Genomic DNA, 27,505 nt, shown 5'->3' on the forward strand with positions numbered 1-27,505 from the left:
ACTTTGCAATTGGAAGAGGCAAGGTAATAAACTGCAGCTGCAACCAAAGGAGAGTGCTAAGTCATATTCAGCACGGAATGACTGACTGTTATGTTGTTTATGCTTTCATATAGTCAGAACAAGATAAGTGACCATCTCAGTTTTGACAGGGTAAATGACACACATATGCACATAGCTCCAACAAGAACAATTCATGTCTTTTTAAAAATTAAAATGAGTGATAACTTCCTTCATATGACTTTCAAACCAATCAAACTTTTGATCACAATTTTATAATTAACATGAGTCAAAAATGTGTCAATTCCACACTACAGAGGTACTGTGTCAACTCTGCCCTCCACCAAAAGAGTATTAAACTGCCATAAATTATTATTTTACTTTGGGTCTTTGTGTTCTTCAGTTTATGATGAGTTTGCTGTTTCTGCTTAATTCTGAGATATTTATTAACCCACCACATCCAATAAGTGCAAAAGAAGTGCAAGTGTTAGAAGTCCTAGGAAGACAAAACATATAATTATATTAGAAGTGAAAATAGAGATAATAATACCCAAAGTGGTAAGATAAATATTATATATGCATATGGAATGAACTGCTTCAGAGAAGAAATAATTCTTACGGGCAAAGAGAAATTCACGATTAAAACATTACTGTGCCTATACCCTTGACAATAATCAGCAAGAAACAAGGAATACGAGAAAGGAAATTTTTGAGTAGAGAATCAGTATCAATGTCAGATGTCTTTTTGCCTAGTGGTTATTCAGGGAAGGCTAGGAATTTGTTCAAGAACTCAAAAATTTACAATGTTCTAAGTGCTGCTGATGTAACTTCTGCCCCAGACATATGCGATTCCATAGGATCAAGGTCCACTAGAATAAGCACATCAAAGTTAGTGACATGACTGCAAATGCAAACCATTGTGGCTTTGAAAGAATTCCTTACAACAGTTGAAGAGATAATTTGTGCCTTAATATACAGCCTGGAACATAAGAAATGTTATGCTGGTTTCTTTCTACACTCAAACAATTTTGATAACTCTTTCAAATTCAGAGCTTCACATATTCAACTGTATGTATTTAAAAAAAAAAACTTTTGTAGATCTTAATGGTTACGGTAAAATTCTCATTATAAAAGTTCCATTAATTCATTTGCCAATCATATATTAATTAATCATATTTAGGAAACACAAAATTGTTTATGGTCTAATGGGAAGTAAACAAGAACATTCTCACATCTGGAGAATAAATTATTTCCCTAAATTACAATTTTATTTTATTGAAAGGGGGTTCAGATCACATACAAAAAATTCTGTAATTCTGTAATTAACCTTTCATCTATATTATACATTTAAACTCTATTAAGTAAATTCAAATTTATATATGTTTAGATGGGAAAGTGGGACACTTTCATTGAGAACTAGAAAAACAAAAAAAAAACCAGAAGTTTTATTTTTATAAAATAATATATTTATTAAACATGAATTCTCTTACTGATATTACCATTTACTCAACTTTTCTTCTTTCCTTTCTCTAAAATCAGCCTACAAAATTCCAATGATCTTCTGAGAAAAATATTCCAAGGTAATCACTACTCTATAATTATCTTCATTTAGGATGGTAAAAAATTCAAATATAAGAAATTTGCTTTCCTTAAAACAAAGTATGCACCTCTCTCATATCACTGCCCTTAAAAAATAAGAAAGAATATATTTTTGTAAAGGCGAATCACAAACCAGCCACTGCTTTTTTTCTGATTTTACATTTGACCTAACAAGTTTTTACTTACTGCATGTTCAATTCTGGAGTTTTAATTAAAAAACCAGAAGCATTTATTTATTGTGAATTTAAGTAATTACAAAATTTCACCAAAATGTTACAGAAAACACTACATTATATTTAGAAAATGCAAGTACTTATTGATAATCAAATGTAGAGTTCCTTGGTGGTTTAGTGGTTCGGATTCCGTGCTCTCACTGCCCTGGCCTGGGTTCAATCCCTGGTGGGGGAACTGAAATCCTGCAAGCCGTGGGGAGTGGCCGAAAAAAAAGAATTTTCTTCAGGTTTACTCATATGGAGAGAGACTGAGGTCATGGTCAAGAATAGCAATTTTGAACCATGAGAGACAGAATGTATGGTTTCCATATTAGCAAATACATAAAACCAAAATGTTATCAATAGCACATTACCGTTTTATAAAAGGTGACTGAAGCATATTTAAAATTGAGATATTTCATGGAAAAATTTAATTATTCATAACGCTAACTATCCAAATGGTATTGTTGGTAGTTTTTTTTTTTTTTAAACTGTACTGCTATATGAGGAAGACTATATAGGACACATAAGTATAAAAAACTGCTATGAATAAAAAGCAATACATTATTTCCCCAGTGAGTAATATGAATTATACAGTCTACAGTTCAGAGGAAGTAGAAGGTCCTATAAAATACCATGGCTAAGAAAAGCCTCACAGAAAAGAGAGGGTTTTAGATAAATTTTATAGTGCAGTGCCAAGACAATCACTCTTTGGAGGCAGACCTGCCTGGGTTTGAGAAATAGCTCCACAACGTCTAGCTTATTAGGACAAAGTTACTCCACTTTCCTTCAACTTCAAGTTGCTTCATCAATAAAATAAGAGTGGAACCTTCTTATAGGATTGTAAGGATTAAATAAGACAATGTACATAAAACATGTAGCAAAGGGCCTGTTATTTAGTAATTACTCATTAAGTGTTCATTCCCCATGACCCTTGCCATTAACTTGCTTCATGTACAGAATGATGACACTGAATTTGTGCACTGCTCCTAATGATAATGGAGATCCTCCTTTACAAGCAGAAATGTATTCTGGGAGGAGATACCTGAGAACTTACACCACTCCCAGGGTATAAAAAACAGGATAAATGAGCAGAAGCTAAAGAGCCATAGGAAGAAGCATATCTTAAGAGTTGCTGGTGCTAGAACAATACCACTCTTGTGGGGATAAGGCAGGGCTTTACTATTCAATAAGCAATAAAGAGGGGAATTACAGTGCATGACCCAGTGCTCTAAGGAAAAAAGACGTGAAGTGGCCACTCAGGATTTAAGAGTTTCTAAGAGTTCCTGATCCCTTTCAGAATATCAAGGACATGAATTTATCTTTCTCTCTCGTAAAATGCCAACGAAATGAAAGTAGAAGGACTAGAAGTGAGAGACCTATGTAGACAAATAAAACCATAAATTTGAACAGTTATAGACAAGGGCTCTGGAAAGAAAGGAGACCACAATCTCAAATAAAACAAATAAACAAAAGAACTAAAAACAGGTTTTATACAAAAGAATAGGAATCAGAATAGCATCAGACTTTAGACCGTCAAGACATCAATGGAGCAATAATTTCAAAGTTTGGAGTTAAAATTACTTTGACTATATTGATATAATCCTATTCAAAGACAAATTACACTACATTCAGGTTGAGGGCACACAATGTGCAAGTTTACCACTTACCTATCACTTCAGAAAAATTTTCCCAGAAGGTTGTGTGTGTGAAGGGATCTGAAATTCGCGTGCTAAGTGTATTTTACAACAACAAGGTTATGAATACTTATTAATAGTGATTGAAATATAAATTTAAATGTCTGTTAAAATTAGAAGGTTAACCACTAGAAGAATAAAAAGAGAAAGTAAATATACTTAATATCCTCAGATTCTATAAACTATTGTGTTTTAAATAAAGAAGTACAGTAGCCGGAGGCTGACAACTTTGAAATAAAAAACCCAAAGAACAAAAACAACTCTCAACAGGTGAGGTGAAGAACAGAGTGAATAAAGCTGATGAAATGAGGTATTCTTCCAATAGAAAGATTTTTTTACAAGGGAGTAGGAAGAGCATTAAAAAAAATAACAGAAAAGAGACACAAAGTCTAGACCCACAAATTATAATGAGTAGAAATTATAGAAGAAACCAGGGGAACGGGGAAGAGGACACAATAGAAAAAAATTTCAGAACTCAAGAAGCACAAAAATCTTCAGAATAATAGCATTCAATGAGTGCTCAGCAGGATGAAGAAAAAGACATGTCACTTGAGAAGTCCTGGGGGAAATTTTAGAACTCTAAGAATAAAAGGAAGAATTCTACTCATTTCCAGAAAAAACAAAAACAAAAACAAAACCAAGACTATCTACAAAGGAACAAGGATACACAATTCATCATCAGTAGTGTCATCAGGCTTTTGAGGGAACATTTTTAAAAATCAAATTTATTGGAAAAAATTACATAAGTAGAACATATTTGTTGCAATCTCCTCTACCTTTCCCACTCTATCCCACTTCAATTACCAATGTAATAGTCTGGTGTATCCTACTACTCCTTTTTCTTATTCATACAAACATATATACATATGTATTTGTTTTGTGCTTACCTTCACAGAAATGGTATTATATTATACACATGCTACAATAAATATCCTTGTATAGACAGCCCTATAGTCATGTTTTTATTCTGATAATGTAGATCCTTTAAAGTTGCATGTGAATTTTTTTAGTTTAATATACATTTTCAAATCATTTCCCCAAATCTCTATCAATATGCATGTCTACCTCCAATGTATAACAATGTCTGTTTCCCCATATTCTTACAATTTTTGCCAGTATCATGGTGAAAGATGTGAAAATACTTTTTAACCTAGAATTCTATAACTAGCTAAACTAGCATTCAAGTATAACAACAAAATATAGACATCATTGGACAAACAAGGATTCCAAATGTTTATCACCTACAGATGAGAGAATTACTCAAGGAGATATTCAGGCATAGACAGAAAAGAATACGTGAAGAAGAATCAATAAACATTAGTGAGCAATTAAACTAGTAAAACATGCAACTAAATCTAGTAACTGTTGACAATTGTTCAAAAAGGATTCCTATAAAATGAGAAGCAAGTATTCTTTTTTGTTCAGGATAATCATGCTGGATCAGAGTGACTTGTCAGACTTGTCAGAGTGACTTGACTTTTCTCTTGATGAGTCTGGCTAATGGTTTATCAATTTTGCTTATCTATGGTCCAGAAGTGGACCATAGATGGACTCCTGGCCTGCACTTGAGTGCCCTGCTAGTTAATAATATGGGAAATAAGATCCCCAAAAGATTTCAACATGGGAGTTTTGACTACTGGAAAATGATCAAAAGAAAATATTTTTAAAATGTATTAAAATGTTAAGGATAACCAACTAAAATAGTGAAATAAGATATATAATTTCAAATCTATAGAATTAAAAAATGGAAAAAAATTGATCCAATATAAAAAGTAACAACAATGGAACAAAGCAAAGAGAAAATAAAAATAAGAAAGCAGAAAAAAGTCCAAACATATCAGTATTCAGAATAAATTTATTCAGAATAAATGTGAAAAGTTCATATATTAAGAAAAAGGCATTCATATTTTGTTTTTAACATCTTTATTGGAGTATAATTGCTTTACAATGGTGTGTTAGTTTCTGCTTTATAACAAAGTGAATCAGTTATACATATGTTCCCATATCTCTTCCCTCTTGCGTCTCCCTCCCTCCCACCCTCCCTATCCCACCCCTCTAGGTGGTCAAAAAGCACCGAGCTGATCTCCCTGTGCTATGCGGCTGCTTCCCACTAGCTATCTATTTTACATTTGGTAGTGTATATATGTCCATGCCACTCTCTCACCCTGTCACATCTTACCCCTCCTCCTCCCCATATCCTCACGTCCATTCTCTAGTAGGTCTGTGTCTTTATTCCCGTCTTGCCACTAGGTTCTTCATGACCTTTTTTTTTTTTCCCCTTAGATTCCATATATATGTGCTAGCAAACAGTATTTGCTTTTCTCTTTCTGACTTACTTCACTCTGTATGACAGACTCTAACTCCATCCACCTCACCACAAATACCTCCATTTCATTTCTTTTTATGGCTGAGTAATATTCCATTGTATATATGTGCCACATCTTCTTTATACATTCATCTGATGATGGACACTTAGGTTGCTTCCATGTCCTGGCTATTGTCAATAGAGCTTCAATTAACATTTTGGTACATGACTCTTTTTGAACTATGGTTTTCTCAGAGTATATGCCCAGTAGTGGGATTGCTGGGTCGTATGGTAGTTCTATTTTTAGTTTTTTAAGGAACCTCCATACTGTTCTCCATAGTGGCTGTATCAATTTACATTCCCACCAACAGTGCAAGAGTGTTCCCTTTCCTCCACACCCTCTCCAGCATTTATTGTTTCTAGATTTTTTGATGATGGCCATTCTGACCGGTGTGAGATGATATCACATTGTAGTTTTGATTTGCATTTCTCTAATGATTAATGATGTTGAGCATTCTTTCATGTGTCTGTTGGTCATCTGTATATCTTCTTTGGAGAAATGTCTATTTAGGTCTTCTGCCCATTTTTGGATTGGGTTGTTTGTTTTTATGTTATTGAGCTGCATGAGCTGCTTGTAAATCTTGGAGATTAATCCTTCGTCAGTTGCTTCATTTGCAAATATTTTCTCCCATTCTGAGGGTTGTCTTTTCGTCTTGTTTATGGTTTTCTTTGCTGTGCAAAAGTTTTTAAGTTTCATTAGGTCCCATTTGTTTGTGTTTTTATTTCCATTTCTCTAGGAGTTGGGTCAAAAAGGATCTTGCTGTGATTTATGTCATAGAGTGTTCTGCCTATGTTTTCCTCTAAGAGTTTGGTAGTGTCTGGCCTTACATTTAGGTCTTTAATCCATTTTGAGTTTATTTTTGTGTATGGTGTTAGGGAGTGTTGTAATTTCATACTTTTACATGTACCTGTCCAGTTTTCCCAGCACCACTTATTGAAGAGGCTGTCTTTTCTCCACTGTATATGCTTGCCTCCTTTATCAAAGATAAGGTGACCATATGTGTGTGGGTTTATCTCTGGGCTTTCTATCCTGTTCCATTGATCTATGTTTCTGTTTTTGTGCCAGTACCAAACTGTCTTGATTACTGTAGCTTTGTAATATAGTCTGAAGTCAGGGGGCCTGATTCCTCCAGCTCCATTTTTCGTTCTCAAGATTGCTTTGGCTATTTGGGGTCTTTTGTGTTTCCATACAAATTGTGAAATTTTTTGTTCTAGTTCTGTGAAAAATGCCTGTGGTAGTTTGATAGGGATTGCATTGAATCTGTAGATTGCTTTGGGTAGTAGAGTCATTTTCACAATGTTGATTCTTCCAATCCAAGAACATGGTATATCTCTCCATCTATTTGTATCATCTTTAATTTCTTTCATCAGTGTCTTATAATTTTTGCATACAGGTCTTTTGTCTCCTTAGGTAGCTTGTTCCTAGATATTTTATTCTTTTGTTGCAATGGTAAACGGGAGTGTTTTCTTAATTTCACTTTCAAATTTTTCATCAATAGTGTATAGGAATGCAAGAGATTGAAATGGGCATTAATTTTGTATCCTGCTACTTTACCAAATTCATTGATTAGCTCTAGGAGTTTTCTGGTAGCATCTTTAGGATTCTCTATGTATACTATCATGTCATCTGCAAACAGTGACAGCTTTACTTTTTCTTTTCTGATTTGGATTCCTTTTATTTCTTTTTCTTCTCTGATTGCTGTGGCTAACACTTCCAAAACTATGTTGAATAATAGTGGTGAGAGTAGGCACACTTGTCTTGTTCCTCATCTTAGTGGAAATGGTTTCAGTTTTTCACCATTGAGGACAATGTTGGCTGTGGGTTTGTCATATATGGCCTTTATTATGTTGAGGAAAGTTCCCTCTATGCCTACTTTCTGCAGGGCTTTTATCATAAATGGGTGTTGAATTTTGTCGAAAGCTTTCTCTGCCTCTATTGAGATGATTATATGGTTTTTCTCCTTCAGTTTGTTAATATGATGTATCACGTTGATTGATTTGCGTATATTGAAGAATCCTTGCATTCCTGGAATAAACCCCACTTGATCATGGTGTATGATCCTTTTAATGTGCCATTGGATTCTGTTTGCTAGTATTTTGTTGAGGATTTTTGCATCTATGTTCATCAGTGATATTGGCCTGTAGTTTTCTTTCTTTGTGACATCTTTGTCTGGTTTTGGTATCAGAGTGATGGTGGCCTCATAGAATGAGTTGGGGAGTGTCCCTCCCTCTGCAATATTTTGGAAGAGTTTGAGAAGGATAGGTGTTAGCTCTTCTCTAAATGTTTGATAGAATTCGCCTGTGAAGCCATCTGGACCTGGGCTTTTGTTTGTTGGAAGATTTTTAATCACAGTTTCAATTTCCGTGCTTGTGATTGGTCTGTTCATATTTTCTATTTCTTCCTGGTTCAGTCTCGGCAGGTTGTGCATTTCTAAGAATTTGTCCATTTCTTCCAGGTTGTCCATTTTATTGGCATAGAGTTGCTTGTAGTAATCTCTCATGATCGTTTGGATTTCTGCAGTGTCAGTTGTTACTTCTCCTTTTTCATTTCTAATTCTATTGATTTGAGTCTTCTCCCTTTTTCTCTTGATGCGTCTGGCTAATGGTTTATCAATTTTGCTTATCTTCTCAAAGAACCAGCTTTTAGTTTTATTGATCTTTGCTATCATTTCCTTCATTTCTTTTTCATTTATTTCTGATCTGATCTTTATGATTTCTTTCCTTCTGTTGGCTTTGGGGTTTTTTTTGGTTCTTCTTTCTCTAATTGCTTTAGGTGCAAGGTTAGGTTGTTTATTCGAGATTTTCCCTGTTTCTTGATGGAGGCTTGTATTGCTATAAACTTCCCTCTTAGAACTGCTTTTGCTGCATCCCATAGGTTTTGGGTCGTCGTGTCTCCATTGTCATTTGTTTCTAGGTATTTTTTGATTTCCCCTTTGATTTCTTCAGTGATCACTTCGTTATTAAGTAGTGTATTGTGTAGCCTCCATGTGTTTGTATTTTTTACAGATCTTTTCCTGTAATTGATATCTAGTCTCATAGCGTTGTGGTCGGAAAAGATACCTGATATGATTTCAGTTTTCTTAAATTTACCAAGGCTTGATTTGTGACCCAATATATGATCTCTCCTGGAGAATGTTCCATGAGCACTTGAGAAAAATGTGTATTCTGTTGTTTTTGGGTGGAATGTCCTATAAATATCAATTAAGTCCATCTTGTTTAATGTATCATTTAAAGCTTGTGTTTCCTTATTTATTTTCATTTTGGATGATCTGTCCATTGGTGAAAGTGGGGTGTTAAAGTCTCCTACTATGATTGTGTTACTGTCGATTTCCCCTTTTATGGCTGTTAGTATTTGCCTTATGTATTGAGGTGCTCCTATGTTGGGTGCATAAATATTTACAATTGTTATATCTTCTTCTCTGATTGATCCCTTGATCATTATGTAGTGTCCTTCTTTTTCTCTTGTAATAGTCTTTATTTTCAAGTCTATTTTGTCTGATACGAGATTTGCTACTCCAGCTTTCTTCTGATTTCCATTTGCATGGAATATCTTTTTCCATCCCCTCACTTTCAGTCTGTATGTGTCCCTAGGTCTGAAGTGGGTCTCTTGTAGACAGCGTATATATACGGGTCTTGTTTTTGTATCCCTTCAGCCAGTCTGTGTCTTTTGGTGGGAGCATTTAATCCATTTACATTTAAGGTAATTATCGATATGTATGTTCCTATTCCCATTTTCTTAAATGTTTTGGGTTTGTTATTGTAGGTGTTTTCCTTCTCTTGTGTTTCTTGCCTAGAGAAGTTCCTTTAGCATTTGTTGTAAAGCTGGTTTGGTGGTGCTGAACTCTCTCAGCTTTTACTTGTTTGTAAAGGTTTTAATTTCTCCATCACATCTGAGTGAGATCCTTGCTGGGTAGAGTCATCTTGGTTGTAGGTTTTTCTCCTTCATCACTTTAAGTATATCCTGCCACTCCCTTCTGGCTTGCAGAGTTTCTGCTGAAAGATCAGCTGTTAACCTTATGGGGATTCCCTTGTGTGTTATTTGTTGTTTTTCCCTTGCTGCTTTTAATATGTTTTCTTTATATTTAATTTTTGATAGTTTGATTAATATGTGTCTTGGTGTGTGTCTCCTTTGATTTATCCTGTATGGGACTCTCTGTGCTTCCAGGACTTGATTAACTATTTCCTTTCCCATATTAGGGAAGTTTACAACTATAATCTCTTCAAATATTTTCTCAGTCCCTTTCTTTTTCTCTTCTTCTCCTGGGACCCCTATAATTCGAATGTTGGTGTGTTTAATGTTGTCCCAGAGGTCTCTGAGACTGTCCTCGGTTCTTTTCATTCTTTTTTCTTTATTCTGCTGTGCAGTAGTTATTTCCACTATTTTATCTTCCAGGTCACTTACCCATTCTTCTGCCTCAGTTATTCTGCTATTGATCCCTTCTAGAGTATTTTTAATTTCATTTATTGTGTTTTTCATCATTGCTTGGTTCCTCTTTAGTTCTTCTACGTCCTTGTTAAATGTTTCTTGCATTTTGTCTATTCTATTCCCAAGATTTTGGATCATCTTTACTATCATTATTCTGAATTCTTTTTCAGGTAGACTGCCTATTTCCTCTTCATTTGTTAGGTCTGGTGTGTTTTGACCCTGCTCCTTCATCTGCTGTGTGTTTTTCTGTCTTCTCATTTTGCTTATCTTACTGTGTTTGGGGTCTCCTTTTCACAGGCTGCAGGTTCGTAGTTCCCGTTGTTTTTGGTATCTGTCCCCAGTGGCTAAGGTTGGTTCAGTGGGTTGTGTAGGCTTCCTGGTGGAGGGGACTAGTGCCTGTGTTCTGGTGGATGAGGCTGGATCTTGGCTTTCTGGTGGGCACGTTCACGTCTGGTGGTGTGTTTTGGGGTGTCTGTGGCCTTATTATGATTTTAGGCAGCCTCTCTGCTAATGGATGGGGCTGTGTTCCTGTCTTGCTAGTTGTTTGGCATAGGGTGTCCAGCGCTGTAGCTTGCTGGTCGTTGAGTGAAGCTGGGTCTTGATGTTGAGATGGAGATCTCTGAGAGATTTTTGCCATTTGGTATTACGTGGAGCTGGGAGGTCTCTTGTGGACCAGTGTCCTGAAGTTGGCTCTCCCACTTCAGAGGCACAGCCCTGATGCCTGGCTGGAGCACCAAGAGCCTTTCATCCACACGGCTCAGAATAAAAGGGAGAAAAAATAGAAAGAGAGAAAGAAAGAGGATAAAATAAAATAAAATAAAATAAAATAAAATAAAGCTATTATAATAAAAAATAAGAAAAAAATTATTAAGAAAAAATTTATTAAGAAAAATTTTTTTTTAATTTTTTAAAATAAATTTATTAATTTTTTATAATAGAAAATAAGAAAAAATTAAGAAAAATGTATTAAGAAAAAAAATTTTTTTTAATTTTTTAAAATAAAAATTAAGAAACAATTATTAAGGAAAAATTTTTAATTTTTTAAAATAAAAAATAAGGAAAAAGTTATTAAGAAAAAATTTATTAAGAAAAAAAATTTTTTAAGTTAAAAAAAAAAAAAAAAATCAGACGGACCGAACCCTGGGACAAACGGTGAATGCAAAGCTATACAGACAAAATCTCACCCAGAAGCATACACATATACACTCACAACAAAAGGAAAAGGGGAAAAATTAATATATCCTGTTCCCAAAGTCCACCTCCTGAATTTGGGATGATTCATTGTCTATTCAGGTATTCAACAGATGCAGGTACATCAAGTTGCTTGTGGAGCTTTAATCCACTGCTTCTGAGGCTGCTGGGAGAAATTTCCCTTTCTCGTCTTTGTTCGTACAACTCCTGGGGTTCAGCTTTGGATTCGGTCCCACCTCTGCGTGTAGGTCGCCTGAGGACGTCTGTTCTTCGCTCAGACAGGACGGGGTTAAAGGAGCAGCTGATTTGGGGGCTCTGGCTCACTCAGGCCGTGGGGAGGGAGGGGTACGGATGAGGGGCGAGCCTGCGGCAGAGGCTGGCATGACGTTGCAGCAGCCTGAGGTGCGCTGTGCGTTCTCCCGGGGAAGTTGTCCCTGGATCACGGGAGTCTGGCAGTGGCAGGCTGCACAGGCTCCCAGGAGGGGCGGTGTGGATAGTGACCTGTGCTCGCACACAGGCTTCTTGGTGGCGGCAGCAGCAACCTTAGCATCTCATGCCCGTCTCTGGGGTCCGCGCTGATAGCCACGGCTCGCGTCCGTCTCTGGAGCTCGTTTAGGCGGCGTCCTGAATCCCCTCTCCTTGCGCACCGCGAAACAAAGAGGCAAGAAAAAGTCTCTTGCCTCTTCGGCAGCTGCAGACTTTTTCCCGGACCCCCTCCCGGCTAGCTGTGGTGCGCTAACCCCTTCAGGCTGTGTTCACGCAGCCAACCCCAGTCCTCTTCCTGCGATCCGACTGAAGCCCGAGCCTCAGCTCCCAGCCCCGCCCGCCCTGGCGGGTGAGCAGACAAGCCTCTCGGGCTGGTGAGTGCTGCTCGGTACCGATCCTCTGTGTGGGAATCTCTCCGCACCCCTGTGGCTGCGCTCTCCTCCGTGGCTCCGAAGCTTCCCCCCTCCGCCACCCTAAGTCTCCGCCCATGAAGGGGCTTCCTACTGTGTGGAAACCTTTCCTCCTTCACAGCTCCCTCCCACTGGTGCAGGTCCCGTCCCTATTCTTTTGTCTCTGTTTTTTCTTTTTTCTTTTGCCCTACCCAAGTACGTGGGGAGCTTTTGCCTTTTGGGAGGTCTGACGTCTTCTGCCAGCGTTCAGTGGGTGTCCTGTAGGAGCAGTTCCATGTGTAGATGTATTTCTAATGTATCTGTGGGAAGGAAGGTGATCTCCGCGTCTTACTCTTCCACCATCTTGCACAGACCCCCCAGCTTTTGGTTTGTTTTTAAGTATAGAATTAACATATAGAAACAACATAAGTATTCTATATGTTGTTTATAAAAAGAAAGATATGGTGATGAAAAGATAAACTAGGTAAATGTTAATGAAAAGAAAATAGATATCTCTACTACCAGAAAAATCAAATGGAATTTAAGGCAAAAGCACTAGACCTGCTAGAAATGAATATTATATATTAATAAAGTACATGATCCACCAAGAAGATATATTGTTCACGAACCCCTATGCACACAACAAAATGCCTACAAAATATATAAATTATAAACTTACAAGTATTAGGAGAAACTGACAAATAGACAGTCACAAAGGGAAGCTTTAAACACTTCTCCCCAAAAGTCAAAAGATCAAGGAGAGTATTCTAGTTTTCCTCTTCCAAGATCACCTTTCTCTCACTTTATGAAAGAAAGATTCCCAAACACAAATCTGCAACTTTCTCCATCTCCATCAGTTGTTCAGGCCAATAACCTTGGAGTAATCTTCCTTATTCTCTTTCATTCACACTTCATATCCAAACCATCAGGAAATCCTATTGCCATCATCTTCAAATTACATCCAGAATTCAATTGCCTCTCACTACTGCTACACCCAGGTCCACTATTATCTCTCTCCTGTATTATTTGAAGGGCTTCCTAATCTGGTCTTAGAGCATCTACTCTTGCCCACCCACCATCTATTCTCAACATTGCAACCAGAGGTATCATTTTAAAACCTAAGACAGATCAAGTTCCTCAAAACCCTTCAATAGCTCCCTGTTTTTCCCTCAAAGAAAAAAACCCAACATCCTTATAATACCCTGTAAAAGGTGCTATGAAGATCCTTCCCAGTAACTCTTTTTTTCCCCCAGTAACTCTTTGACCTCATTTCTTACTCCTCTCCCCAACTTGCTCACTCAGTTCCAGCCATGCTGGCTTTCTTACTATTCTTTGAACACATTCTCTCCTACATTAAGGCCTTAGCACTGACAATTCCTCAAGCTGGAATGCTCTATCTCCCAGGTACTCTCATGGCAAACTTCCTCATCTAATTTGCCTTTGCTCAACTATTTTCTTTTGAATAATGCCTACCTGGACCACTTTGGTTAACATTACATACAAAACTCACTCACTTCCCTATTGCTGACATTTTTAAATACACTTACACTAGTTTACCCTTTTTCCTCCCGTAACATTTATCACCTTCTTACATACTATGTAATATACTTACTAATTATAGTTATTGTTTGTGCATCATTCCCATAAAACTAAGTTTCAAGGGCACAGATCTTTGTCTTGTTAGCTGAATATTTCATGGATCTAGAAGGGTACCACCATCCAGAACCTTGATATTGTACATTGCTCTGATGTGTAAAAACTTCTGGGGAAGCAAATAAAAGGTTTGAGAATACCAGATTTTCTTAGGGAGAATGCCATGGCAGCAAAGCAAATGATACAGAAAGGCCACATAGTCTCAATTCACTGAAAAACAACTCAAGACAAGATTCCAGTGTCTGTCTCTCACTCTACCTTCTTCCTTTCCATACCTACTTTCCCCTCCCTCCCCAATCCTCAGTCTTAGAATAAAAATTCAGAAATGTGAAGGTTGTCAACAATGACACGTATGATACGTGAATTGAATTTAAAAAGTGAAGCTGTGTTTTTACTAAGAAAGGGTCACTTTGATTTAGCTGTGAAGACTGGCTTTGTTATATATGTTACATGGCAGACATTTTCTGTAAGCTGAATTAATTAAATCTACAGTACAAAGACTTTGAAGAAATTAGATTTAAAGCATGTATATAATATATAAGCATTGATAAATACTTTCACTTTGTGACAAAAATTACAAATGCAGCTTAAAAATGCCACAGTTTGTCAAAATTCTTTTAGAGGACACTTCAAAGAAGAATTTTAAAGACCACTGATCAAATATATAGAGAACTCTACACAACAATAAACAGACATTTTTATTTCAAAACACATATTTGTAAAACACAGATTGTAAAATCTGACTATGTATTATAATGACCACAGAGAAATTTCCAACAGAGACGGAAGTCATGTAGAGCACATTCTCTGGCCGCCATGCAACAAAACTAAAAATTAGATACAACTAAGAGTTAATTAGTGAACTAGAAAAAGGTCAGAATAAAGTATCTAGAATGAAGCAATGAGAGACAAAAGAATGGAAAATGAAGACAGGAACCCGAAAAAGGATACAATGAAAAGATCTAGCATACATTTAATGGGAATCCTAGAAATAAAGGAGAGAGAAAATAGGGCAGAAGCAATGCTTGAAGAGATAATGGCTGAGAATCTTCTAAAACTGACAAGAGACATCAAGCTGTGGCTTCTGGAAGCACCAGGAACTCTAAGATACATAAATAGAAAGAAAACTACACCTAGATACATCACAGTAAAACTGATGACAATAAAAGACAGTTAGAAAATCTTAAAAGTACACACAGAAAAAAAGAATAACTACACAAAGAGACAATAATTAGAGTGAGAAAGAAAAAAAGCAGCTCCTAACGTCCGAGAACTAATCTGATGCTTTCAGCTAAATCATATTGTTCTCCTGTTGAACATAAAAATATCTCACAGAATATCGACTTCAGACAAGGTAACTGTGTAACACAAACTACCAAATGTCACCTTCCCTTGCTAAATGAGTTGATTGCTACCTTCTTTGCCAATTTTGTTTATCTCAGCTTCAGCCTGCCTTCCCTACAGATGAGATTTATTAAGAGGGCAATCTCAAGATGAATGAAAACAAAACACAACATAACAAAACTCATGGAATGTCGCAAAAGCGGTATTTGGAGGGAAATTTATAGCTGTAAATACCTACACTAAAAAAGAAGAAAGATCTCAAATCTATTACCTAACTTTATATCTTCAGAAACTGGAAAAAGAGCAAACTAAACCCAAGCCAGAAGAAGGAAGGAAATAATAAATATTAGAGCATAGATAAGAATATAAAAATAGAATCAAATAAAAAGTTAATTCTTTTAAAAGATCAACAAAATTAACAAAGAAATTTACTAAGAAAAAAAAAGAGAGAAGATGCAAATAACTAAAATCAGAAACGAAAATAGGGACATTACTATAGACTTTAGAGAAATTAAAAGGATTATAACAAAATATTAGAACTGAATACTAAAAAATTAAATAATTTAGATGAAATGGACAAATTCCTAGAAACACAAATTACCAAGCCTGACTCAAGAAGACAGAAAATCTGAACAGATTTATAATTAGGTAATAAGACTGAATCAGTAATCAAAAACCTCCCGAAACCCCCAAAAAGGAAAAGTCCAAGACTAATGCTTTCACTGGTAAATTCTACCATTTAGAGAATTAACATCAATCCTTCACAAGCTTTTCCAAAAATAGAAGAGGGACTACTTCCTAACACATTCTATGAGGCCAGCTTTACCCTAAAACCAAAGCCAGGCAAAGATACCAAAAGAAAATGACAGACTGTTATGAAGACACACAGAAATCCTCAACAAAATGCTACCAAGCTGAATCCAACAGCGCATTAAAAGGATTATAATCATAATTGAGTGGGATTATTCCAGGAAAGCAAAGGTGGTTCAATATAAGAAAAGCAATCAATGTATTATATTAATAGAACAAAGGAATAAAACTACACAATCATCTCAATAGACGCAGAAAGACCATTTGACAAAATCCAACACTATTTCATGATTAAAAACACTCAGCAAACTAGAATTAGAAGGGAATTTCCGTAACATGATAAAAGGTATCCATGAAAAACCCACAGCTACCATCATACTCATCAATGGTTAAAGACAAAGTTTTCCTCCCAAGACAAGGCTGCCTGCTTTTACCACTGCTATTCAACATTGTACTGGAAGTCTTAGGCACAGCACTTATGCAAGTAAAACAACTAAAAGGCATCCAAATTGGAAAGAAGTAAAACTACCTATTTGCAGATGACATGATTCTATACACAGGCACGCCTTGGAGATATCAGGTGTTTGGTTCCAGACCACTGCAATAAAGGGAATACTGCAACAAAGAGAGACAAGACAAATTTTTTGGTTTCTCAGTGAATATAAAAGTTATGATTACACCACACAGTTGACCCTTGAACAACACGGGTTTGAACTGCACAGATCCACTTATAAGCGAATTTTTTTCAATAGTAAATACTACAGTGCTACATAATTTGAGGTGGGTTGAATCCGTGGATCCGGAACCTTGGATATGGAGGGCTGATCATAAGTTATACTTGGATTTTCGACTGTGCAGATGATGGGGACCCCAATCCCCTGGCTTTTCCAGGGTCAATTACAGTCAAATAAGTGTGCCACAGCATTATGTCTAAAAAAAACAATGCACATACCTTAATTAAAAATACTTTATTGCTAAAAAATGCTAATCATCATCCAAGCCTTCAGCAAGTTGTAATCTTTTTGCTGGTGGAGGGTCTTGCCTCAGTGTTGACGACTGCTGACTGATCAGAGCGGTGGTTGCTGAAGATTGGGGTGACTGTGACAATTTCTTAAAATAAGACAACAATGAAGATTGCTGCATTGATTGACTCTTTCTTTCATGAACAAATTCTCTGTAGCATGCAATGCTATTTGATAGTTTGAAATATTCCAAGAATTACCAAAATGTAACAGAGATATCAAGTGAGCCAATGTTGCTGGAAAACTGGTGCCAACAGACTTGTTCAACACATGGTTGCCACAAACCTTCAATTTGTAAAAAATGGAGTATCTGCAACACAATAAAGTGAAGTGCAATAAAACGAGGTATGCCTGTGTAGAAAAGCCCACAGATTCCACACAAAAAACTTTCTAGAGCTAACATAATAAACAACTTCAGCAAACTTGCACGTGTAAGATAAACAAACATAAATCAATCGTGTTTCTCTATGTTAGCAATGAATGATCCAAAAAGGAAATTAAGAAAATTCTATTTACAAAAGCGTTCAAAATAAAATACCTAGGAGTAAATGCAAGAAGGTGAAAGACTTATACACTGAAAAATTACAAAACACTGCTGAAAGAAATTAAAGAAGGCCTAAATAAATGGAAAGGCATCCCATGTTCATGGATTAGAAAACAAAATATTGTTAAAATGACAATACTTCCCAAAGTGATCTACAGATTCAATGCAATCCCTATCAAAATTCTAATGGCCTTTTTAAATAGAAACGGATAAGCTGATCCTAAAATTCATATGGAACTGTAAGGGGCCCTAAAGAGCAAAAACAATAATGAAAAAGAAATAAAGTAGGGGGACTCATAATAACTTTAAAATTTACTACAAAGCTATAGTAATCACTGTGTTACTGGAATAAGGGTAGACATAGAGACCAATGGAATAGATTTGAGAATCCAGAAATAAGTCCAAACATCTACAGCCAATTGATTCTTAACAAAGGGGCCAAGACCATTAGATGGGGAAAGAACAGTCTTGCAACAAATGGTGCTAGGAAAACTGAACAATCACATGTAAAAGAAAGAAGCTGAACCCCTGCCTCATTTCGTGCACAGAAATTAAATCAAAATGGACCAACAATATAAACGTAAGAACTAAAACTGCTATTGCTCTTAGAATAAGGCTTAGGGATGGATCTTTATGATGTTGGATTTGACAATGAATTCTTAGAACTGACACCAAAAACATGATGAACAAATGAAAAAAAAATAGATAATTTGGACTTCACCAAAACTTTTGTGCAAAGGACATTATCAAGATATATTTGGTAAGGGTTTAATATCCAGAATATATAAACAGCTCAACAACAAAAAGAAAAAAAACCCGATTTTTAAAATGGGCAAAGGACTTAAATTGACATTTCTCAAATGAAGATACACAAATGGCTAACAAGCCCATGAAAAGATGTTCACCATCTTGGTCATTAAGAAAACTCAAATGAAAACCACAATAAGGTTCCACTTCACACCTATTAGAATAGCTTTAATTAAAAAAAAAAAAAACACAAAAACTGGAAAATAACAAGTGTTGATGAGAATGTGGAGAGAAATAGAGACCCCATACATTGCTGGTGAGAAACTGAAACAATGTACCCACTGTGGAAAACCGTTGGGCGTTCTTAAAAAGGTAACAAAGAATTACCACATAACCCAGCTATTCAACTCCTTAGATATATAACCAGGAGAAATGAAAACTTACGTACACACAGAAAATTGTACATGAATGTTTACAGCATTATTCGTAATAGCCAAAAAAAGAAACGAAGTACATGCTACAACTTGGATGAACCTTGAAAATATGCTAAGTGAGAGAAGTCAGACATAAAGAATCATTGTACGATTCCTTTCATTTGAAATAGCAAGAAGAGGTAAATCTATAGAGACAGAAAGTAAAGGGTACCAGGTGATAGTGGAAGGGGGGAATTGGAAATGATTACCTAACGGATACAGGGTGTTGAAACACCTTTGAAATGAGAAAGCTGGTGACTGCATAATATTGTGAATATACTAAATACCACTGAATTGTACACTTAATATGATTAACTGCATGTTATGTAAATTTCACCTCAATTTAAAAAACAAAAAGATGGCAGTCAAACGTGCCCATGTTCTGACAACATCTAATTTAGAGCAAACTTCTACTTCATTAGCTCCTCTCTAAAATTACCCAACCAAAGTCCAATCCTATAATAGGTTTTAATACCCTCTTAAAAAGACACCCCAAAATTCCCTATAGTATGAGGAATCTTTCACTTCAACAAGTAAAAACCATGTTCAACTATCAGTGTCCTTTGCTGGTCTTTTTGGTTGGAAGATGTTGACAAGACTAGCACCTAATTTCTCAGCAGAAGCAACAGAAGCCAGAACACAAAAGGATAATAGCCTAATTAAAAGAAAATGATGGCCAACCCAGCATTCTAACCAGTAAAAAACTATCATTCAAGTGTGAAGGTAAAATACAGAACATGACCAGAAAACAAAAACTGAGAGGAATTTCTCAGCACAAATCTATACCAAAGTATATACTAAAGGGTGTTCTTCAAAAAAGTGAAATGATTGAAGGTGGAGAACTCAAGATGCAGGCAGAAATAAAAAGCGCTATAAATGGTAACTTGGGTAAATCTAAAATACTGACATAAAACAATGATGATGTCTCATGGCGATTAAAATATATATGGAGTTAAAAACAGGTGAGTATTATAGCAAATAAACTGAGCAAAGGGTGAGGGGGGTGATTAATGGAATTAAAGTGTTTTAGTTTCCTCACATTGTCTGGAAAGATATAAGGTAAATTAATTAGACTCTTACTGGTCAAGGATGCATGTTGCAATCTCTAGGGCAACAGCTCCCAAAAGTGTGATCTGTGGACCCCTGGGGGTCCCTGAAACCCTACCAGGGGATTCTCAAAATCACAAATGTTTTCATAATATTACTAATAAAACCTTATTTGCCTTTTTCACTCTCATTCTCTCACGGTGTACAACAGAGTTTTCCAGAGTCTGTACGACTTGTGCTATCCCAACGGATTAAAGCAGAGCAGGTATGGAATCCAGCTGTCTTCTATTAAGCTAGACATGAAAGAGATTTGCAAAAATTTAATACTATTCTTCTCACTATATTTTGTTTTGGAAAGTATATTTTTCACAAAAGTATATTATTTATGTTAACATTTAATAGGATATTCTTGTTCCCCAAAACAAAACATTACCTGGCTCCAAATGTCAATTGTGCCAAGGTTGAGAAACACTGATATAACCAGATTAAAAAAAGGTTTTTTTAGAGTTTAAATGGATCTTGAGAACACAGAGTTTGAGACTCAGTGACCTAAATAAATGAAAGGATATGACATTCATGTATTGGAAGATTTAATAACATAAAGATGTCAACTCCTTCTCAATTCAATTTTTGTAAAACTGACAATGTGACAGTAAAAATTTATATGGAACTGCAAAGAGCCAAGAAGAACAAGGTAGGAAAACTTGCCTCATTGAACATGAAGACTTGTTATAATGCCATGTAAATTAAAACAGCATAGTTTTGGTGCAAGGGTAGATAAAGTAGACCAACGGAAAAAAATAGAGCCTAGAAACAGACTCATACATACATGGTCACTTGATTTATGACAAAGTTAATACTGCAAAGCAGCTGCGAAACAGTCTGTTCAACAAATGATGCTGCATAAAATGTACATCCATTAAAAAAAAAGAAAAGGTGACCTCTATATGTCATATAATATCTAGAATAAGTTCTAGGTAGAAGGTAAATCTAAATGCATCATAAACAATATACAAAGTAATATACAATAATCAGTTCTAGGTAGAAAGTAGAAAACAAAATAATAAAGCCTCTAGGACAGTGTCTCTAAACCTCAGCACTAGTGACACTTTGGGCTAAATTAACTGTTTTGTGCATTGTAGAATACTTAGCATTCTGTGCACTGTAGAATGTCTAGTAGCATCCCTAGCCAACCCACTAGATGCCAGGAGTACTCCACCCACTCAGTTGTGAAAACTAACAATGTCTCTGAACACTGCCAAATGTCCTACCCATGGGGTGGAAGGTGTGGGGTGAGGGCAGGGCAAATTGCCTCTAGTTGAGAACCACTAGAGGATAGATAGTAGAAGATAACATAAGAGAATATCTTCATGTTCTTGGAGCAGAGAAAGACTTCTTAGACAGGACACAAGCAGCACTGACTATAAAGGAAAACAATGATAAATCAGACTACATTAAAATTAAGACCTTCCCCTCATCAAAAGATAACATTAAGAGGGTGAAAATCAAGACAAAATGGATATTTTTTTTAACATATGTAACTAACAGAAGATTTGTATCTAGCATATACAAAAACTCCTAAAAACAGGACAAGAACAGAAACTCCAGTAGGAAAAAAAAGGGCTCATATCCATAAAATATGTAACTCCTATAAATCAGTAATATAGAAAGCTAAATAGTAATAATAATAAAAAATGAGGATATCCAAACAGCCAATAAATTCAAGAAAAAGTACTCAATTTCATTTGGAATCACGGAAATGTATCCTTCAGAAGGGCTAAAATTAAAGAGGCTATTAATACCAAGTGTTGGTGAGACTACAGAGCAATAGGAATCCTCATATTCTGTTGATGGGATAGGTACAATGACTCTGAAAACAATTCTTGCATTATTTTCTAAATTTGAACATACATACACCAATGACCCAGCTATTCTACTTCTGGTATATATCCCACATAAATGTTGCACATGTACCCCATGAAACATTTACAGGAATGTTCATGACAGCATTACTCAGTCCAAATGTCCAACAGTAAAAAGATAAATGGTGATAAAACAGTACAAGGGAGCTACAGCTATACTGGTAGCTGATAACATACATGAATCTCCCAAACATAACAGAGACAAAATACTACTACTATATAATTCTATTTTTATAAAAGTCCAAAAAACAGGTTTAAAAAAAAGCTATCGTCTTTGAAGCCAGGTAGTTGTTACGCCAGGAAATGGGAAAGGGAGAGTGCTTGGGAAAGGAAGCATAGGAGGCTTCTGGTTGCTGGCAGTATTCTATTTCTTGATCTCTGGTGGTCATGGAGTGTTTACTTTGTGACAATTCACTCAGCTGTATACTTAGTACAGTTTCCTGTATGTATTATATTTCAATTTTGAAAAAGACATGGGTGGGGAGGAATTCCCTGGCGGTCCAGTGGTTAGGACCTGGCACTTTCACTGCGGGGGGGCCAGGTTCGATACCTGGTCGGGGAACTAAGCTCTGCAAGCCGCGTGGCACGGTCCGGAAAGAGAAAAAAAAAAAAAAAAAAGACATGGGGCATTACCTTTTATATGCTGTATACGCAACCCAGAAAACAATAATTACACAAATACTTTAGCTATTATGGTATTATATATCAATTGTTTAGAAGTAAAAATCATGTCTGGGGACATCATAACTTTCCACATCTTACACTTCAAGATCCTTTGCCTAATTAAATAAAACAAATAAAATATATTAAAAATGACTGCCTGAGTTGTTAGTATGTTGCAGGAAGACATAATAAAATATACTTTAAATTTGTTTTCCTACATGTGTCATTTATTTTGATCACCTAAAAAAATCTAATATCTTAGTTTTATATAAGACAATAAAATAAACGTCTTGGAAAATATTAATATTAAAGGGAAGTTGAAGATGTTTGTTTCTAATATTAAAAATATATTTTTCTAAAATTTAGACACATAGAGGTTTAAGGCAGAATATAAATAATGCCTGAACTAAATAAAGGAGGGTTCTATCAAAAATCTGTATGCTTTCCCTCCCCATCAAACTAAGGCTTGGTTTGTTTTTATATTCCATATGACATTTTAATAAAATGCAGTTTTAAAACACCAGTTATTATTTTATTTACAAAATAAGAACCAAACATTTATAATATTAAGTTGCTTAATATCAAATAGATCCCCTCTGAATTTAGTCATTTAAGTGGAACAGCATACAGTTAACAGCAGACAATCTGATTCATTTTTAAGCCAAGTAGTGCCACCAAGTGGTAGCAAATTCTTTTTCCAAACTACCACGCAGAAGCAATAGAAAGGGTTATACTGGAATATAATACTGGAATGGAAAAATCAATCTTAATAAAGTAATAAATTAAAGTAAATAAGATCGTGAAATATCTTGGTATAAAAGTTTAAAAACAAAACAAAATAGGTCAATCTTTTAAGAAAAAAGTTGTATGTATTACTGAGATGGTCTTACCAGTTTCAAAGTTAAATTTTTCATAGAAAGTAAGTAACTATGAATATAGTACTGTAGACTTTACTTTTTGCTGCTCTTTTTTAAAAAATTTTTATTGGAGTATAGTTGATTTACAATGTTGTGCTAGTTTCAGGTGTATGTTGCTTGTTTTTTAATTCCATATTTTCCTAAAAGACTTAAGTTGCTCTAGAAATTAGTAAAACACACACAGTAAAAGACCCGAAGGTTTCATAACAATCTGCTACCCTTGTTAAGTGTTGGGAGAGAGTGAGGAGAGTCGGAATAGAGAAAAAAAGAAACTTTTGCTTTTTAGTTAATACCTGTATTAGTTTGCTAGCAGTCCTGTAACAAAGAACTACAGACTGGGTGACTTAAGGCTAGAACTCCAAAATTAAGGTTTCAGTAGGACTGATCCCTTCTCAGGGTTGTGAGGAAAGGATCTATTTCGGGTCTCTCCTTGGCTCATATGTAGATCATCTTCCTATTTTGTTTCAAGCTGTCTTCCCTCTATACCTGTCTCTGTGTCCAAATTTCCCCTTTTTATAAGGACATCAGTCATAACTGGATTAGGATCCACCCTAAGGACCTAACTTTAACTTGATTACCTCTGTAAAGACCCCATCTCCAAATAAGGTGCTACTCTTAGGTACTGGGGATTAGGACTTCAACATGTGAATTTGGGGTTTGTATAGGGGGTAGGAAATTCAAACAGCAACACTACCCTTCTGTATTTGTGTATTTTTGATAAGACTATATTTTTCTTATTTAAAAAGAAGACAGAAATAGCTCTTAAAAGTTGTTAAATGATAGAATATTTGTGATATTGTGATTTATAATAAGAAACATGTATTTGGTCTTCCCGTTTCTGGCACAGAGTTCCTAAAATCCTTCATTGAGAGCTATAAAGGTGTCTTTTGTTATGTTAATGGAGACTTCTGGCAAGCACCTAAGAATGGGGACTGGTTGCCAGAGGAGCCAACTGTGTGATTTTGGACTTTCAGCCCAACTCCCCTGACCTCCAGGTAAGGGAGAGGGGCTGAAGGTTGGATCAATCACCAATGGTGAATGATTTAATCAATCATGCTTATGTGATGCAGCCTCCATAAAACCCCAAAAGGATGAGGTACAGAGAGCTTCTGGGTTGGTGAACACATGGAGGTACTGGGAGAGGGGCTTACCTGAAGACGGCATGGAAGCTCTGAGCCCCTTTCCCCCATACTTACCCTATGCATCTTTTCCATCTGGCTGTTCCTGAACTACATCCTTTTATAATAAAGTGGTAATCTAGTGAGTAAATGGATTTCCGGAAGTTCTGTGAGCCACTCTGGCAAATTAACTGAACCCAATGAGGGGGTCATGGGAAGGTCTGATTTAGAGCCAGTTGGCCAGAAGAACAGGTAAAAACCTGGACTTGAAACTGGCATCTGAAGTCCAAGGACAGGGTCGTGACAACCTCCAATCTGTAGCCAATTAGTCAGAAGCATAGGTGACAACCTGGGCTTGCAAATGGCACCAGAAGTGTGTGTGTGTGCTTGGGCAGAGGGGGAGAGTAGTCTTGTAAGACTAAACCCTTATTGTGGAATCTGATGCTGTCTCTGGGTTGATAGTGTCAGGACTGAGTTGAATTGTAGGACACCAACTGGTATCTGGAGAAATGCTTGGTGGTGTGGGGGAACCCCCCTTCCCACTCCACACACTGGAATTAAGTCCAGAACTTTAATAATACTATTTTAATTTCATGAACAATTACCAGCAAAATAAATGACTAAATTTTAGTATAAAGCTATATATATAAAATATCAAAGTGGTAAGTGTTATATAGTTCACATCCAACCCAACTATAATGCACTTAGTCCTAGACCTCATCTCCTAATACTCTCCCTCTTCTCACTGTACCTCAGCTACACTGGCCTCCTTGCTCTTCCTTGACCAGGTCCCACGTACTCTGTACTTAGTACTTAGTGTTCTCTGCCTGGAATTCTTCCTCCAAATATATGTGATATGTGCAGATCAGTTCCTTCAGTTCCAGTTATCTCCTCCTCAGTTCTTCTTAGACCATCCTTAATAACATAGCACTCTTAGTCTCTCTTTATCCCCCCATCTGGTTTTACTTTTCTTACTAATAGTAAGTACTTACTAATACCTGAAAGATTATATAGTTATTTGATTATCTGTTTTCTCTTCCCAACTACAAAGTAAGCTCTTTGAGGGCAGAGACTTATGTTTTGTTCACTGATACACCCCTGTTATCTAAAACAGTACCTGGAGTGACTACTTTTTTGTGTGTACTATCATAAGCAGAAAGAATTTTACAAAATTAATGTATCTGCGCTTTCTAAATGGATGTATTTGTTCCTTTCTAACCAATTCTTCACACATATTGGCAGAGTGATCTTTTCAAGTTCATTACTCCTCTGTGGAACACAACGTTTTCCTCTGTCTCAAGACAGAGGAAACCCCAAATCTTTTAACATAGCTGAAATGGCTTTGCTGGGCCCTGCCTGCCTTTCTAGTCTTGTCACACACTTTCCTCCTAACAGTTCTCAGGGATTCAACCACATTGGCCCTCTCAAATTTCCCAACATACTCCTTCTCATCACAGGGCCTCTGCAGATGGAGTTTCTTTGGTCTGGAATCCTCTGCTCTCCTCTCCCCAGCCCTCTATCACATAAATTCAGTTAACCTTAGCTCATAATCTTCCTTCGGATCAAAGCTTAAACATCCCTTACTCTAGGAAGGTTTCCTCAAACACTCTGTCAAGTTCCTTTATCATATGCTTTTTCTTTAAGAACTGTTCCTTTCAGAGCACTAATATCTTTCAAATATTCAATTGATATTATCATTGTTTAATGTATCTCTCCCACTGAACTGAAGTTCCACGAGAACATGCACCATGTCTTTTGTTATATACACTGTGTTTTTAAGCAACTAGAATGTGCTTGAATACTAATGAAGAGATACAGATAAAGTAGGCTAACTATAAGTGAATAATAAAACCTGCAATCAGTCAATTTTGGAAATTAAACAAAACAAACTTTCTTTTTATTAACTTCAATTGTCTTATCTAGACATACTGCATGTTTCTGGGTAGACTTTCCCTAGCCATCATTGTGTGCACAAAAGATAAAAGCTTATTTAATATTTCTACTAATTTCTATTAGTAATTCTACTATTTCTACTACATATGAATAATATAAATCTCTACAACATTAACTATTCTATCATTCGCTTTCAGGTGCCTAAACAGTAACTATCTCCAGATTGACTTGTATAAATTTGGCATATAGTACAAACATTTACTGTTTCTTTATGACAATATCATAATGATAATTAAAATGGGTCAAAATGAATTTTTAAAACAAATTTGTATCATAAATGATATAAAACAAGGCTATAACTCTCTCCCAGATTTACGACTTTTGTTCTAAGTACTTTAATATACCTCTCAGATGACACAGATGCATACCTACTTGCCACAGCAAACCGAAAGTTACATATCTGACTTGATGCCTTACACCTTGTTATTACACTCTAAGAGAATGGTTATACACTCTAAGAGAATGGTTTAAAATGGTTAGAAAAAAACAATTCCAAATAATTTCATTTAACTGTTTAATTCAGTTACATAGGAGAACACTTGAAACTTACTGTTACTGAATTACGTCTCCACCCCAACTCCCCCGCAAATCATATATTGAAGCCTTAAGCCCCAGTACCTCAGAATGTAGTCATATCTGGAGACAAGGCCTTTAAAGAGGTAACTAAGTTAAACAGAGGTAACTAGGGTGGGCCCTAATCCAATCTGGCTGGTGTCTTTATAAAGAGAGATTAGGACATACAGAGAGACATCAAAAATGCATTGCACACAGAAAAAAAAGGGAACCGTTAAAAAACTGTTTAAGTAACCCATCATAAGGCAAGAAAAGAGAAAGAGTAACAACAACCAGAGAAAACATCAAAAATTACCTTAAATGTAAATAATCTAAATATATCAGTCAAAAGAAAGAAAATGACAGAGTAGATTAAAA

At 36.0% G+C, this 27,505-nt stretch overlaps 1 protein-coding gene across 15 annotated transcripts in view; it reads right to left on the bottom strand.

Moving 5' to 3' along the window:
* ZNF644 (zinc finger protein 644) overlaps positions 1–27,505 on the bottom strand; it is a 124,990-nt gene that overhangs the window by 28,414 nt on the left and 69,071 nt on the right. For 2 of the 15 annotated variants that reach the window (XM_059926160.1, XM_059926169.1), the window contains exons 3-5: positions 17,392–17,501; positions 17,122–17,279; positions 16,699–16,784 (exon numbers count right to left, since the gene is read on the bottom strand). The exons of 12 other annotated variants lie outside the window; for them this stretch is intronic. In XM_059926160.1, coding sequence (XP_059782143.1) covers positions 16,699–16,715 — 17 coding nt within the window. In that variant the 5' untranslated portion in view covers positions 16,716–16,784; positions 17,122–17,279; positions 17,392–17,501. The remainder of the gene's footprint in view (positions 1–16,698; positions 16,785–17,121; positions 17,280–17,391; positions 17,502–27,505) is intronic. One more of the 15 variants, XM_059926151.1, reaches the window with a different exon arrangement.

Source organism: Balaenoptera ricei, chromosome 1 (genome assembly GCF_028023285.1).
Source record: "Balaenoptera ricei isolate mBalRic1 chromosome 1, mBalRic1.hap2, whole genome shotgun sequence".
NCBI lineage: Eukaryota > Metazoa > Chordata > Mammalia > Artiodactyla > Balaenopteridae > Balaenoptera > Balaenoptera ricei.